At 38.4% G+C, this 17,095-nt stretch overlaps 1 protein-coding gene across 1 annotated transcript in view; it reads left to right on the top strand.

The window, feature by feature from the left end:
• The first annotated feature begins 5,002 nt into the window (after nucleotides 1-5,002).
• The window catches only part of TUNAR (transmembrane neural differentiation associated intracellular calcium regulator), a 70,531-nt gene continuing 58,438 nt past the window's right edge, over nucleotides 5,003-17,095 (top strand). Inside the window, exons 1-2 of the mRNA XM_072630315.1 lie at nucleotides 5,003-5,557; nucleotides 5,832-6,124. Coding sequence (XP_072486416.1) covers nucleotides 6,086-6,124 — 39 coding nt within the window. The 5' untranslated portion in view covers nucleotides 5,003-5,557; nucleotides 5,832-6,085. The remainder of the gene's footprint in view (nucleotides 5,558-5,831; nucleotides 6,125-17,095) is intronic.

Here is a 17,095-nt window from a genome sequence, read left to right as displayed (position 1 = left end):
TGTAATGAAATGTAGATACTACAGACGTAGAATATGCATACTTTGCTTTTTACCACCTCAAAATTATTTTCACATTTTTGTAAACAAGTTTCCTATGTCATATCTGGATTAACGGATATCAATACCTCTCCCCGCACGTGAATCCCCACATAAAAAACATAAGCTTTTCCATTGAGCCTTTCTATCATACCATCCTTTATCGTGTCAGAAACCTTCCAGTTCTGTAATTGAATGTATGGCTGTAATAAGATTTTCTGTGGTTGTTCTCCAGAAAAAAAATGAGTTCTTTCCTGAGAAAGTTCCTAATTTTGGTCAGTGATGCTTCTCTGCCTTTATATCTGCCTTTAGGTTGGGTTTTCTAATGGATCCAGCAGACCTATCCCACACCCTTCTGAGGAAGTATCTTCATATGTTTTATAGAGATTGAAACTATTCTTATTACACCAGAATAAAGGCTTGTCTATATCTCACTCTGCTTTTTAAAATTATTTGAATTTTTTCACAGGTGCACTGAACTGTATTTATAGTCATTCTTAGCTAGCATTTGAATTATTTGTCTCATGAGATATTCAACACCACTGTTACCCCCAGGACTCCCTTTCCTGGATATGTGTAAGCTTGTCTATGGACCTCCTAAACTCTGGCACCTAGAACTGAACAAAGTATTAGGACAAAGTGTAACTGAGCTATCAAATGCCTTATTCTGGATTATAGCCCTCTGTTAGGGTAGCCTCAGATTTCATTACCTTTGGTTGGCCATATGTGACATTATTGACTCACATCGAGTTTGCTGTACTCTTTACTTCCCTGGGATTTTGTCATGACCTGGCATTTGGGCACACTTTCCCTATCTCATATTTATACATCTGATCATTTGAACCAAGGTGTAAAATGTTGCATTTATCTTTATTAAATTGTATCTTATTCAACATTGACCATATTTCAGTTCTTTCTATGCATTTGGGGATGTTGGTCCTGTCAACCAACATACCAGCAATTCTTGACAGGTTTGGTGCAGATAGAGTGCAAGTCCTGGGGTCAGAGAGATCTGAGTGATTCTGGGCAAGTCATTAATCTCTGTTTGCCTCAGTTTTCTCACCTGTAAAAAGGAGATAATAATAGCACCTACCTCCCAGGTTTATTGTGAGGATCACATGAGATTAATACTTCCAAAGTACTTAGAACATTGCCTGGCACATAGTTAGTTCTATATAAATGTTAGTTATTATTACTTTCAAACTTGATAAATATTCTTTCCAGGCCTTTGTCTGAAACTTAGAAAAATCTTTTATATTTTGAGTAAAGTATGACTAGAATATTTTCTAAGATATTATCTCTACAGCAAGTAATTCTTCCCAAGCAATGTGGTTATTTCTTGCTCCTTTCTTCTCTTAAGGCAAAAACTCCTCCTAAGGGTATAAACATATACTCCCAGCTGAGGGGGCAGAGTGGATCTTGCAAAAGTATTTTCTGCTATTCTTGGACTTGTAAATAAGTTTATCCCAGGCACAAGTGATATACACATCAAAATTACATTCTAGGTGAATATACTGAGCCTCTGTTGACAAAGCATTTCTGATATTTCTTAATTCTATATTGATTTTCCAGATTCATTTTTAAAAGAAAGGAGAAGATGAATATAGTAGGTGAGAAAGATGAAGGAATCTCAAAATCTGTGAAATTTTTTTGTGATTTATAGGCTATAAATTTCATGGACCAATGTTTAGCCAATCTTTGCTATATATGTATGAAGTACTTTTGTTGTCAAATGTTACTTTTATTGAAATACATTGCTCTAAGGAATATCATGGCAAAACAGTAGATCCCACTGGAAATTCAGGGAGAGTTCTGCTTTCTATTTATTCTAAACTCTGGACTGACCTAGCAAACCATAAGTGTCATTAATGAAGACATATTTGGAAAGCAGCTCCAAAAATGCACCTATTGTGCCTTTTCTGTGCTGAGGGGCAATTTTGAATTCCTGATGTTAGGCTGCCATTTTGAATTCAGCTGAGAATGTCATTAGAAAAATTCTTCTTCAAGGTACTTTCCCTTAAACTGAAAACACTTACTAGAGAAAGAATGGTTTGTAATATCACAAATTTAGCATTGGAATGAACCTTATAGGTCATATAGTAAAAACTCCTCAGATAAGGAAACTGAGACTCAGGGAGGTTGTGACTTTCCCAAGGTCACACAGGCAAGAAGTGGGATAGATGGGATTTGAACCCAGGTCTTCTGACTCTAAATAGTAAACTTGGATCCAGATGACATAAGTTCAAAATCTGTCTCAACTACATTCTAATTGTGTGATATTGGAAGAGTAATCTTATTATGTGGGGACTCAGTTTTCTTATCAGTAAAATGTTTGTTGAATTGCTTCGTCTCCAAGGTCTCTTCCAACTTCATATTCTGCGAAATCCCTAGCCCATACCTACTACATAAGAAGAGAGCATTTTTTTCAGGTGATGTGTCTATATTTTCTCTTCTTTTTCAGGGATATAATCTCCCTTTCTAACAATAAATTCTTGTCTTCCCAAGTCAAGATGAAATAGTGGATCTCACAAAAGCATGCTCCAGTGTATTTGATTTCTTTCTTTCATTCTTTTCTAACTCTAAGAACTACTGCTGAGCCCAATCAAGTGGGACACTGCAACTGCTATTCCCTTCTCCTCCAAGGGCCCATCTGCTCTGATGACCCTCAAGAATATGGACTTGACCAAGTTCACTACTAGGGAAAACTGGCCTCTAATGGGGCATATGGGAGGAATGGAGGTTAGGCTCTCCTTCTCTCATATTCTTTGGCTCTCAGTACCCAACTTACCCATCCAACAGCCACATGGAAAAATAGCTATAGCTTCAGCATTGGTTTATGTGTAGAGTCTCCCTTCAAAAAAAGTGGAAATAGAAAGTCAAATGTGCAATATGAATCTGATATGAGACATATATTTATTTCCTATATCTACTCTAAAGCTAGGTGGTGGAATGGAGAGAATGTTGGGCTTGGAGTCAGAAAGATTTGAACTCACATCTGACCTCAAGCACTTACTAGCTGTGTGAACATGGGCAGTCACTAAACCTGTTTTATTAAGTTTCCTCTACTGAAAAATGGGAGTAATAATATCACCTTCTCACAGAATGGTTGTGAGGATTAAATGAGATAATATTTCAGAAGTGCTTAGCACAGTGCCTGGCACATAGTAGGAGTTACAGAAAGGCTTATCCCCTTTCTCCTTTCTGTCTCTGTCTATCTCTCTCCAGTTACACACACCAGACAGGAAGTCCAGAAGAAAAACTCTTTCTAGATTAGTCAAACCACATATACGTGTGAAGACAGAAAGATGCTTTGGATAGGAGTTGAGCTCTATCTAGCAAAATTTGATTAAAACTAAGGTACCGTTACAAGGTGCAAAATCTACAACCTTTTCAAGAATGTGTTAATTTCAAGAAGAAGAGATATATTTTGCATATGCTTCAACCAATTAATATGCATTTATTAAATGTCTACTACATGCCAGGCACTGTGCTAGGAGATGAGGATACAATTGCAAAGAAGTGAAACAATCCCTCCTTTCAAGAGCATATAGATATTGTTTCTCCAAGAAAGTTTCTTGAAGATAGAACCTGTTTCATTCTCAGTTACCTAGTACAAAGTAGATGCCAAATAAGTGCTTACAGATTGATCGACATACAGCAGTGACCTGATTTTACCTCCAATCTAGTTAGTTCATTTCCTGATTCTCTGGTGAACCTTCCCATCCCCACTCCCATAATCCATAAGGGAAAGAAAAAGCAAGATGAGCACATCAAGGAAAATAAGAAGCCAAGGTATAGAATAAGGTGAGATGGCTAGATAAAGAGGATCATTTCTCAGGCTGGTCAAGATTGATGAAGCCAGAAGGCAAATACTCCTCTGAAAAACTAAGCTTCTGAATTCAGAGAAACTGACTGTAACAGGTCATTGATAAGAGACTTGGTCCTCTTTGATTTGGATAAAGATCTCAGAAAGTACAGTCAACAAGCACTTATTAAGTACCTGCTACGTGCTAGGCACTGGGCTAAGAGCTGGTCTTCTCACAGAGCAGGAATAGAGGAGGAAGATGTAGGGGAAAGGGAGAAGACAGCCCATCAGGGAAAATATACTGCCCTACACTCCCTACCTTCCCTGTTAGAAAAAGGGTGGACAAATTGCAGGCCTGTTCGCCAGCGACAGAACTGGCCCCATTTAACCCACGTGGATTTTAGGTGTGTTTGTGTGTCACACACTCACACCCAAGTGCCTACATTCTGCAAGCTTCCAGATTAGCCTTGGGCCCATCTCTCTTTGGCCCCATTGTCCAGATGCACCGACAGCTCCGGTAGGATACCACTCCTTTCATTCCCATCACTCAGTTTATCCTGCGCCCCCCTTTACCCCTCCCTCCCCCCGCCACGGGCAGGAGCGCAGCCACCTGCTGCTTCTCTCCTGCCACCCTGAGCGGACCCTGGGTGGGAGCACCAGTGCAGTAGCACCAGTCCACGGTTGGAGGAAGGCTTACCCTCCTATTGAAGAACATCCTCTTCCTCTCCAGTATTCACCCCTCCCTTGTCACCCTCTCCAATGACTGCCCCCTCCCCAATTCCCCTATTCTCTCCCCAACCCCTTTTCCCCCATTTTGGCCACATCTAGCCAGCGCAAGGCTCGGGGTGGGGGTAGGTAGCGGAAAGAGGCAGGGCTTCTTGAGGTGCAGAGGATGGAGGGTAAGATTGCTTTAATGCCCTCTGCTGCCCTGTGTGCCCTCTCCCCTTCCTGACTGAAAGGTGAGGGCTTGCCACCACCCCCGTTAACCTAGAAGAATAAGAGAAAAGGATAGGGGCGGCAGGAGGAAGGTGGAGAGGAGAGGAAAGGAGCCCAGAAGATGGTGAATTTATAAGCCCGCCCCTCTCCGCATCTCCCCCTCCTCTTGGCTGGCCACTGCCGCAGCTCCAGCTAACAGGCGTCAGCGTGGGCTCCCCGGAGTGAGTCGCTAGGTAACCGAGCTCCGCAGACCAAGAAGTGGGGAAGCCCGAGCTGCTCGTCACCCTGAAGGCAGGAGGGGGCGCAGGAACCACCCCTCTTCCGCGCCCTCCATCTCCAACCAGGCACTCCCGAATTGCCCCCACCTCAGATACGCGCGTGCCCACGCACGCACACACACACACACACACACACACAAGCACACAAGCACACAGGCACATACGCACCCATGAACAAACACAGAAGCATGCTCCCTCTCCCCTTTCTCCCTATGCACTGACCTGCTCCACTTCCCCAAGCCCTCTGGAGAGAAGGCAAGAGGGTCCCTCCACCCACCCTATCCCCACCCCTGTGGTTGGGGTGGGGGGAGGACTCCTGACATTGCAAAGCTCCCTCCCAAGCTGTCTGGCACCCATAGCTCTGCCAGTTCCCCCAACTTAGTTGTGCCGGCGCAAGCTGAGGTGGTCGCTCCTGCTTCTTTCGGTGCCTCTACTGCTGCTGCCGCCGCCTTTGCTGCTGCTGCTGCTGCTGCTGCTTCTGCTGCCGTTGCTGTTGGCGTCGGTAAGATGGTTCCCAAAATCTTTTAATGGACCTAGGTTGTTGGCGCACCCCGAGAAGCAGCCATACGAACTCGCCGCGTGGGAAAGTTTTCGGTGTTCTCCGAAGATTATCCAGTCGTCAGAAAATCTAGAAGCCCTCATGGGTGGGGATGGTTCTCCTAAGGCTACTCTTCTTTGCCTTCTAAGGCCTCCCTGCCCACCCTTTCTCTATCCACTTTAAAACCGTAGTCAGTGCGTGGGCTTCAACAAGGTCTCTCTCTTTTGCTTCTCCAAAGTCTGTGTGATGACCCCAGAAACTGGGCATGAAGATCCCCTGGGAGCAGCAAGGAAATGGTAGTGCTGAGCTGAGACTTCACTGGAGGAAAAATCTTTCCAGGAGAAGGAAGTGAAATGAGCTCTAGGGATCTGGTGCCCAATAGCCATCTGAAGCCCACTGAAAACTTGTCGCTTTGTCCAGGAGAATGGTGCTGAAGATGCCTGCCCAGTTCACAGAATACCTGGATGCCATGCTCAGCCCAATGTCTGCAGAATGCTCCCTGCCCTTCTCCTCTTCCTGATGCACTGCATGGTAAGGCCCTTTTCTGCCTCTGCAATAATGCCCCTTTGCTTCATTTTTGTTAAAGGCTTCTCTTTTTGTTATTCCCCTCCACCCTCAGCCTCATAACCTGTTTGTTAGATTGTTTGTTTTTGGAGTTGTCATTTTCCATGGCTGAGGACACCTGATTGACAGTATAGTTTCCACTAACATTTTGTAGCTTCCTTCATACCCCTGCATATTTAATGCGTGTTTGAAGACACCTGGTATACTGAACCAGGTTTAATCACCCACGGTCCACCAAAAAGAAAAAGGGAAAGAGCTGTTTGGTAGGAACAACACTATATTCAAATTGGAATGAATTTTCTTCTTTATCCTGGCCCCCAGTAGACACAGGTATGTCCCATCTTTTCTAGATATAGCTACTTTGGAATTGGGGAAGGGGAGTGTATGTATGTCTGGTCAAATACATGTTCTAATAAGTATTGAACAAACAGATTAAATGAGCATTTCCTTCCTTTTATTTCAAAAAAAAAAAAGCACAAAACACCGGTTCTAAACTACAGTGAATGTTGAATTTAAGCTTATGCCTAATACTTCTTTTAATCAAGATCTGAGGCTTTGCTTGGAATTGTGTCTTTACAAATGACCTCTTGAATGATGTAACATGCAATATTTGGTTTGTTCTAATGTGCCTATCCTGTAATTAGCATGTGAATGTATGTTAGTTTTGTTTGACATGTTTTCTGCCCCCAAGCTGGATACGTCTGTCAGATCTCAGCTGGAAAAGCCAATTCCTTCACGTCAGCTGATGCTCTTATTCTGCAATTAGTCATTTCTGCCAATTATCACTATGATCACAAATAGACAGCGTAAAAATTACAAGCCCTGTTGATAATGGTCCCTCAATGCATGCTTGTCATAAATTTCCGTATTTCAAGAGACACTTCCTACTTTTCAGAGGGGAAAGGCCACTTTAATATAACATGGTACACTGGATTTCCTCATTTGGCCCCTAATTTCCCCTCTTTTGAATGTTCTCATACACATCCTTGGGTCATTCTTAGGTAGATAAGAAAGCAAGGTCATATTGAAAAGTTTATTTAGATCTTGGACTGTAAAGCTAAGGCAATTTATTAAAAGAATCCCTAGTTCAAATTTAGACTGGATGACTATGGAGTCTTAGAGGACCACATTCAGCTCACTAAGTGAAATTTGCATTGTTATTTTGGGGAAATCGGAAGAACTGTGTGTACCTATACTGCTCTGTGCTAGGGAATTAATGGGGCAGAATCATGTGAGGCCAGGGGTCACAAAATGAAGAAGTGGTTGATTTCCAAAGAGAAGGAAGGATGTAGTAAAGATTACAAGAGTCAAGTATGATATAACAAGAGAAGGTTAAAAGGCAAACATATTTTAAAAGTCCATCCTAGAAGAGATAGGTGGAAACTATCCAGTGCTTCAAGGGGTTCAATTTAGCATACCATGGTGCTAAATGAAATTGGTTATATACTTTGAACCTGTCTAAATGTGTACCACAGAGATCCATTTAGAAAAAGGAGATAGAATGTGTAACGATGAATGCAGCTACTCTTTGAATTTTCCTTCTAATCACAATTAATTTTCTTTGCACAGGTCAGACTGTTTTTTGGTCAAATAATTAGTAGGAGTTTAAAAAAAAAAAGAAGCTAGTTTTTCAAACACTTCCATACATCTATTGTTTACTAGTTACCTTAGGAATGGATTAATTCATTCTACCAAGGAAGTAGAGGTACCCTGGTTATCTTAGAACTGTAGATAAAATCTTTTAGTTCATTATCTCCTTTCTTGGCTATTGATTACAGTTAAATTAATCAACTTGACCTATGAGAGTTAAGATTGTTTTTATAGCTAATTTTAAGAGTTGAGTTAATAAATCCTTTGAAGAATTATTGAATTATAAATGAAATATGATACTTCTAAATACATCAGTGTCCTACGTATTTCACAAAGTCTAAATACTAGCTGGGACATATTATATAATTGTTCCATCCCCAAAAGTCAGTAGAGTGGGCCTATGTTTTACACTTTCTATCTCACAGAGAATTCCTGCATATAGGAAATCTTGCATTTTTTACAAGCATGTAAATTATGTGACACAGTTTGGTTTTCAATCTCGATCACTTGTGTTTTGAGTAAATATTAGGATAGAGAAACAACTTATGGAAAATATAAATGATAAGGACATGTCATTATAAAATGAGACTGATTTTTTCTGTGATATTAAATGCTCTAATGTTAGTGTTCTGACAGCCAATTGACCAATGTACTAAGCTTCTAATATTCATCTTCTGATTGTTTTCATTAACTTTCTCCCATTTCTGAATCTTCTTTTTCCTTTTTTACTTCATCATGTATTCTCCCTTTGCAATTTTTTACTTTTCTTTAAGACCCACTTCTTCTAGAAAGACTCCAACACCGAAATAGATGCACTCAACTAGAGGCACTTAGCCCTTTACTTTAGAAATATTTTTTCTCATTATTACCTTCAATTCATAGACTCCAATGATTAACTCTCCTGGAAAAAGCAATCTTCACTATTATACTTCACCATTTACTATATTGTTTTCAAAGTCATACCAATACAAATAGTATATTAGCAAATAGCCATTGAAGCATCCTTCCTTAAGATTGCATAGCTTTCCCAAATAGATATGTTCAAGTTCTACAAACATTTTTAAAAATGCCTAGTGTATGCAAGGTGCTGACTAGGAACTGATGATAGAAAGATAAAAATTAAACAGTCTCTGCCCTCAAGGAGCAAGAATACACGAATAGTGAGTGTACACTAGCAACAGGGTATATCAGGAATAACATCATGGCAGTGGCACTTGAGCTGAGACCTGAAATAAGAAAAGAGTCTAATAATTGAAAATGAAAAGAGAGTACATTCCAAGGCAAAACAAAGATGGAGGAGATAGCATGCTAAGTTTAGGGAACAGCTTAGCAATCCACTTTAGCTGGAATGTTGAGCATATGAAGGGAGGCACAATGAAATACATCTTGAGAGTTGGGTTGGAATTAATTTATAGAGGGCTGTAAATACCATTTTATTTTATCCTAGAGGCAATGGGGAGCCAAATAAGGTCTTTGAATAGAAGAGTGACATGGTCAGAACTATGCTTTAGGAAGATGATTTTGGCATTTATTTTTGTAAACCTACTGCTGTTTCAAGTACACTGAATAATCTTTGGTATGATGGGCATCAGAGGGATTGGGCTAGAAGGGCTCTAAGGCCCCCTCCAGTTCTAATATTCTGCAGTCCATGACTGTTTCCCTTCCGCATTTTCAGTTCAAGAGAAATTATTGTCCAGTATATGGGATACTCCAATTGTATAATCGTATAATAGAATAATGTTGCATTCTATAGATCAGACAGTTTTTACAAATGAGACATATGCAGCAAGACTTCTAGGGATCTTGATGCTCTTTGATTCAATGAGGGTACAAATAATGGAATATTACATTTAGACACACTTCTACCCAGGGAACTCAGTGATTTTTATGTCAGCATTACTTTGTTCCTGGATGACATGGTGGGGAGGGCATTTCATTTGTTAATATACACAATTGTTTTTGAAGATGAGCAGTCCTATAAGTAATACCACAAATACCATTTGGAAAACATGTCAGAGCTACTCAGAACTTTTAGCTCCATGGGAAAATGGCCATGGCAAGCATTATGACAACTTGAATATACATGATAACCTTTTAAAGGTTAATGAATAACAAAATGAATTGATAGTGGATTGTATACATACTTAGATGTCAGAATAATGCTGAAATTTCTTTTACGTGCTATTATAGTATCAATCTTAGTGTTAGAAGGAACCTAACAAGGCATCTAATAAAGCCCAATTCCTGAGTGAGAACCCCTTCTATATCACACCCCAAAAGTGTTTATCTACCCTTTGTTACAAACCTCCAGGGAGGAGGGGTTCTGCTACTTCTTGAGATGGGCCATTACATTTTTAGATAGGACTTAATTATTAAGAAGTTTTCCTTATAGCAAGATTACTGTCTTTTCACAAATGCCACACATCACTCCTGTTTATCCGTAGTGGACAAGTAGAATAAGTAAGCTAAATACAAATAGTTCATAGTTACACCAATGCTTTAATATAGGTGACTGCTGAATTTTGTATTTTATCCAAAATCTACATCCAAACTAGTAAATCATTTGATTCACTTGGATATGTCATATATATTCAAGTAGACAGAAATTTTCTTTGGGATAGTTGATTTTCATTATTGAATGAAGTCAATATTTTTCTTCATTGCTGTCCCTTTTTTTTTTGTACTTCACCATCATTTCCTGGTATTCCCCAGCACAGTGAGCTTTCCCCCCAAGCATATCCTTTTTTTAAGGATATTGAAGATTAGAGAAAGCCATTGCCTCATTGCTTTGCTACCCTTACATCTGTAAGGCTGTCATGGGACAGTAAAAGGTGAATTAGTTTTCTGGAGGCAAGGAGGGAGGGGAAATAAGTATTAAGTATTTTATATTCATAGTCCTAATTAAACCATACCATTTGTATAAAAAGAAGGGCCCCATTTAGGGATGCTCAGATTCAATTCAACAAATATTTATTAAATAATTTTATTAATAAATAAATGAATAAACTTATAAATAAATCAATTTATTAAAAATCTCCCATGGACAAAGACTGCACTAAGGACTGAAGCTGGAAAGATTAAAAGAAAAATAATCCCTGCTTACATTTGACCTGGAGGACTTACCTTTTGCTTTCTGGATCCCAACTAGGAGCTCCCTGCTCTGACCCCCTTGGACTTTTAGCTAGAGGACTTGTGTCTTCAAGTCTGAGTTCTCCCACTTACAAATTATGTGGGTTAGGCAAGCCCCATCACCTCTATAAGTATCAGTTTCTACATCTGTAAAATGGGAATAATAGTACTGACAATGCCTCCCCAAAATGATGGTTATGAAAAGTGTGTTCTTACAAGAGCTTTAATTCTCTCTCTTTTTTTTAATGTGCCTCATAGCAATTTCTGGGACTTCACTGATATAAAAATCCTGAGTACAGCTCTGTTTCTAACTCAATGATTCTCTGGGGCATGTTGATGAGTGGGACTTTTTGGAAGGCTTTACTATAGATAATGCAACCTGGCTTGCATATTGAAACACAGGCCATGTTATGTAACAAAACCCCTTCAAAGCATACTGTATGTTTTCTTATTTAAGAAGTTTACAAGTTATTCCTTTTACATGAAGCAGAGAAGAAAAACACTAAGAGCAGAAAAGTGTTTATAAATTCATGCACAATGCAAGTCACAGTGGAAGAAAATATATATTTAAAAATGTTTTTAAGGCCACAAAAAAAGAAAAAAAATAGAAGAATAGTTTGAGAAGTAAGACACAAAGGTTTTAGGTTTAGGTCTGCTATAAATATGATTTGTGACATTAGGCAAATCATTTCCCTTATCTGGGTTACTGTTTCTCTCCAAAAATAAAGAGTTGTGTATATGTGATTTCTGAAGTCTATTTCATTTCTGACATTGCTTTAAATATTTGATTTTCTATCTGACATAATTACTGCAAGTTCATGGAAGTTCACATCATAAGTGTGTTTTCCTAGCTAATGAGTTTAATTATTCAAGGCCTGGGAGATCACAAATTTCTCCATCAGACATGTTATTTATATTATCAAAAAAGGAGGAGATTATTGGAATATGCCTTAAGACACATTTTATCACTATAATTTCAGCAGTCAAGAATAAGCCTCCTGATAACAGCCAATAGTGTAAATTCACTTAGAGCTAGAGGTTTGCAGTTCTAGTTTCCAAAAGAAGGTGAGAGAGAGGTGACTGTCCTGCTGTACTTGACCCTGGTCATACCATATCTGGAAGACTGTTCAATTTGGGGCACTGAATTTGAAGAAGAACACCAAGAAACTGACCAGGACAAATTAAGGGTATGGCAGCTATGCCATGTTAGAATCAGGTGAAGGAACTTGGAATGTTTCATCTGATAAAGAAGAGATTAAGGGACATGAAAACTATCTCACAATATTTGAAGAGCTGTCACTAAAAAATAAATTGGATTTATACTGCTTTAGCCATGAATGTGTAACTTAGAGCAAGGAGTGCATATTGTGTAGAAGTTAATTTTGACCCCCAATAGCAGAAAACTTCTTGCAATTTAGTGATGTCCACTAATGGAATGGGCTGCATTGAGAGGTAGTAAGTTCCCAAGCACTGGAGGTTCTTCAACATAGGGTTGAAGGACAATTTTGGAGAATCTTTGATGTCATGTTGACCTCAATAGTTATTCGGGAAATGGTTTTGGGACTAAAAAGCAAATTGGCTTAGAAATCAGGGCACCTGAAATTTATTCCAGGGTAGACAATTTACTTCTATGTGACCACTAGAAAAATCATGTAAACTTTGAGCCTCAGTTTTTTTTTTTCCTAGGACATAAAAACTGCCCTGACTGCTTCACAATGTTTTTGTAAGATTCAAATGAGATAAAAAATGTGAAAAGTGTTAAGTGCCAAATAGATGTAAGGGGAGCACAGCAAAAAGGCAAAAATTGCAAGAAGCACAGAATCCATCGGTCAATCTATTAAGCACCTACTATGTCCCAGGCACCATACTAAACACTGGGGATACAAAAAGAGAGAAAAAAACAATCCCTGACTTCAAGGAGCTTATGATCTAACGTGGACACAAGATGCAAAAAGATTATCTCTACAAAGCAAGCTATATACAGGATAAATAAGAAATAATTAACAAGTGGAAATCATTAGAATTAAGAGGGGTTGGGAAAGAGGGGTTGAGCTCCTATACTTCTTTGAAGTTGTAATAGGGGAAGCACCAGTCTCCCAGATTTATAAGGATAAAATGAGATATTTGTAAAGGAGCTTTGCAAATCCTAACACACTATAGAAATGCTAGCTATCATTATTTCAATAGGCTGGCCACATATCATTCATGGCTGTTAACAAAGAAAGCCTGTTAATTAAAAGCTTGATATATTTATTACCAATTTGTGTTTATTTTTCATTTTCTTCTGACAAATGCAGATATGTGTAGAATTCTAACACAGTTTAAGTAAAGGATCATGCTTCAATTAGCATCATAAACAAAATAAATTAAAAAGGCTATGCATACTATTAGTCCACACAAAATATGCATTGTAAAATAGACTATACATAGTGTTAGATATATTTTGTATATTTCTTTTTACCTTTATTCTTCTTTACCTTTTTTAATCTTTTCATCTTTATTTTGCTATTGAGTAATTCATCAGAGGTTTATGAGAAGCCTATGACAATTCCTCTAAGGTTTTCCTCTAAGATTTCATCGTAGTGTGGAAATAATCTGTAATTGTCAAAGGAGTTCAAGTTCTGGCTGACTGTACCTGCTGTTTGAGGAATAACTTTTCACTAAGTGGAAAGAAGTTCATATTCTAAAAACTGGCCACCAAGAAATTACTTTTTTTTTGCTATAGTAACTTATGAAGATCAAACTGAGGTCTGTATTAGTGCCATGAGTACCCACACTGATGAACTAGATGGTCTTTTAAAGCTGAAATAAGGATATATAATGCTAGATGAACTCTGCTAGGTGCTTGGGGGAAATATAGACATGAATAAGTCACGATTCTTGCTCTTATGGAGCCTAGTAGGGGCGTATGAGACCTATACATGGATAGCAGCAGCAGCTGGACCTGCTATTTCATCGTTACAGGAAACTACCTAGTGACAAAACATTGTCAGCACCTTCTTTGCAACTTATCGTCCTAGAGGATTTCCTAGAGGTCTGAGTAATTTACACACAGCTAGAATGTGTCAGGGGCTGATCTGGAACCCATTTCTTCCTGACTTTGAGGCCAGTTTTCTAATCACTAAATGCTACTCTAATTTTTATAGAATCTAAAGGTAGAAAAGCATAAAGTGTGAGGGATTAATCACTTTTCAAGATAGGGGACCAAGAATACTTCATGGAAGAAGCAATATTTGGGATGGCCCTTGAAAAACGGATAAAAAATCTCCAGATTGCGGTAGAAGAAGAGAGGGTGTTCCAGATATTGGGAGCATTTGTTGTAATCCAAGTAAATTCCTATTTGTTGCCAATACTATGTGCTGATACTATACTACTAGTCAGACAATAAGTCAATTAATATTTATTAAGAGCCTGCAAGGTGCCAGGTACTGTGCTAAGTGTTAAGGATACAAAAAGAGGCAAAAGAGTCCCTACCCTCAAGGAGCTCACTATCTAATGGACAAGAATCATTTCTTTAATTGGAGATGCCATTACCACATCAAAAAGCCAATGATTTCATTAGTCTGAGTGTTCTTGATGCCTTCACAAATTAACCCTCATTGCCAATTCTCTCCTCATCTTGGTTGGCGATTTTTATGAGTTGTTGTGCCCCCAAACATCATCAACTAATAAACAACTTTCTGGGGATGAAACCATTACTAAGCCTTTCCCAAAATCATTCTAACTTGGTGGAGCCTTGATGAGATAGTCTTCCTTTGACATGGCCTTTTGAGGACCCTTGATCACTCTCTATACCATAATGAGGCATTGGAGCATTTAAGGGTCTTTGGCTAAATGAGCCATAGAATTTCTGATTGATTAATTCTGTGTTTTTTAAAAAGTTAATTGCACAGGTTGATGTTGTTGCTCTTGTCTTAATGATCCATATTTAACTAATTTATATGTTAAATAGTACAACTATACCCTGACACTTTCATGCATAAGATATAGATTAAAATTATGAGTTTGTGTTATGTGCTATGCTAATGTGAGTAAGTTGTAAAATAAAAAATAAACAGTTTGATGATGAAATGGTTTGAAAACAAGGGTCCCCTTCCCTATAAAAGGGGATACCTTTGCTGCAAAGTGCCACTTCAATTCTAAATGTAATTGACATCATGTATAGAAAGAACAGAGTCTATGCATAGTTCCTGAATTTTATGAGATTTCATTCACTCAACAAACATTCATTAAGGACATACAATGTGCCATCTACTGTGTTATGCACTATGAGAGAAAATAATAAAAATGAGACAGGCGCTTTGCCCTCAAGTAGCTTAAATCTAACGGGGAGAAACAAGACAGGCATATAGCTAACTCATTTAAATCTGTATAATATTTACGTGTATAAGATGAGTATAAATTCTTATGAGATCAGATATGGGAAAAATCATTTACAGCTAGAGAAATCGGGAAGAGCTTCATGGAGTTAATGAGGAAGGCATTCCTAATGCAGAACACTTCTGTGGAATAGGAGTGGTGGTGAGGTAAAGTGGGCTATTTCAAAGAGCACCAGAAAAATTGCATTTGAATGCAGGTTCTGCCATGGACCAGTAATTACATTTACTGTAGGATCTTGAGCAAGTCACTTGACCTTTTTGAGCAGCAGGTTCTTTGTGTAAAAATGGCTCTGGTATTTACTGTGTGACTTTGGATAATTCACGTCATCTTTCTAAGTTTCATTTTCCTTATCTGTAAACCAAGAGGGTGGATTGTATGACTTCTAAACTCTCTTCTTGTTCTTAATTCAGTCATCGTTCTACTATTTCAGAACATTTTTTATGAAGATCAAATAAGAAAATATAAGTATAGCACTTTTAAAGCCTAAAGTGTCATATAAATTTATTAGTATGGCCCTACTCCTTTATAATGCACTGGAAATAATCCTGATAAATCATATCACCCCCTCCCCCAAAACTAAAAAAACAGCACCAAAGTGCTTTGGGCTACCATCACATGTGAACCAGGAACTAGCAGTAATCCTATTTTGTGTTTTTTGTGATTGATTCCTGACTCATGTGCAATAGTACTCAAAGCTTCTGGTTTTCATTTGTTTTGATTTGGGGGATATTTGATATGACCATCACATATTGTGATGGAGTTTTCAGATATGGAACAAACATGCTACTGTTCTTGGTGAGACAAAGACAGGAACATCCTTTTTCTCTCATGTTTATCAGATCTCAAAGTTAGAAGGAGTTTGAAAAGGCATCTAGTCCAAGTCATTGTCCTATGCGTAGTTTTCTTTTATAACAATTCTGGCAAAGTGTTCCTGTTCTTCTTCAATATCTCTACTGATGGGGAACTTACTACCTCCCAATGTAGTCTACCATATAGCTCTTCTTTAGTCTAGCATATTCTTCTTTAGAGTGAACTGAAACTACCTCCATATAACTTCTACATAATGGGCTTAACTATCTCTTTTGGATGTGACCAGAATAAATGCAAATCCTCTTTGTGGAGGTAGTATAGCAGAATAAAAATACAAATGGACTTGGAGTCATCGTAGCATCATTCTTGGTTCAGAGCTGAATCAGAAACTCTGAAAGTCATCTGACTTAACTTAACCAAGCATTGTGCTAGAGTCAGCTAGTATAGGCTCAAGAGTCAGTTGTCAATGTGAGTCTTTAAACCCCAGAATTCAGCAAATGCTACAAATCAGGGCTTGATTCATTGTTTTATTGTTGCTTAGATGTAGAAAAGTGATGAAGAAAATGTTAATAATGAAGATTAAACTTAAAAGTGTACTCTGCATATATTTTATTGGAGAACTGATTTTGAACATTTACTAGTACATTCTCATTTAACAAACCTGGTTCTGATACTAGTTATATGAACCTTGGCAAGTCCTTGGTAACCCCTCTGAACCTTCATTTTTTCATCTATGAAATGGCAATAGTAAAAATGCTCACAATGTACTGCGGGAGGGTAAAATACTTTCTAAACCCTAATGCAAAACTAATTGCAAGTGATTTTCTTGCTTCAAGTACTTCAAATCAGTTGAATTGAGAAAGGCTTTCCCATTATACTGTGGAGTCTATGTATGTATGAACATATAATTTGTCCCAGAATACCTAAATGTGTAACTATTCAGTTCCATGTGTTCTGAGACCTGAGTTCAAATGTGACCTCAGCCACTTATTACCTCTGTGACTGGGCAAATCATGTAACCTCTGATGT

This window comes from Notamacropus eugenii, chromosome 1 (assembly GCF_028372415.1).
Source record: "Notamacropus eugenii isolate mMacEug1 chromosome 1, mMacEug1.pri_v2, whole genome shotgun sequence".
Taxonomy (NCBI): Eukaryota; Metazoa; Chordata; class Mammalia; order Diprotodontia; family Macropodidae; genus Notamacropus; species Notamacropus eugenii.
Note: the sequence above shows the minus strand (reverse complement) of the source record. Positions and strands in the feature narration are given on the sequence as shown.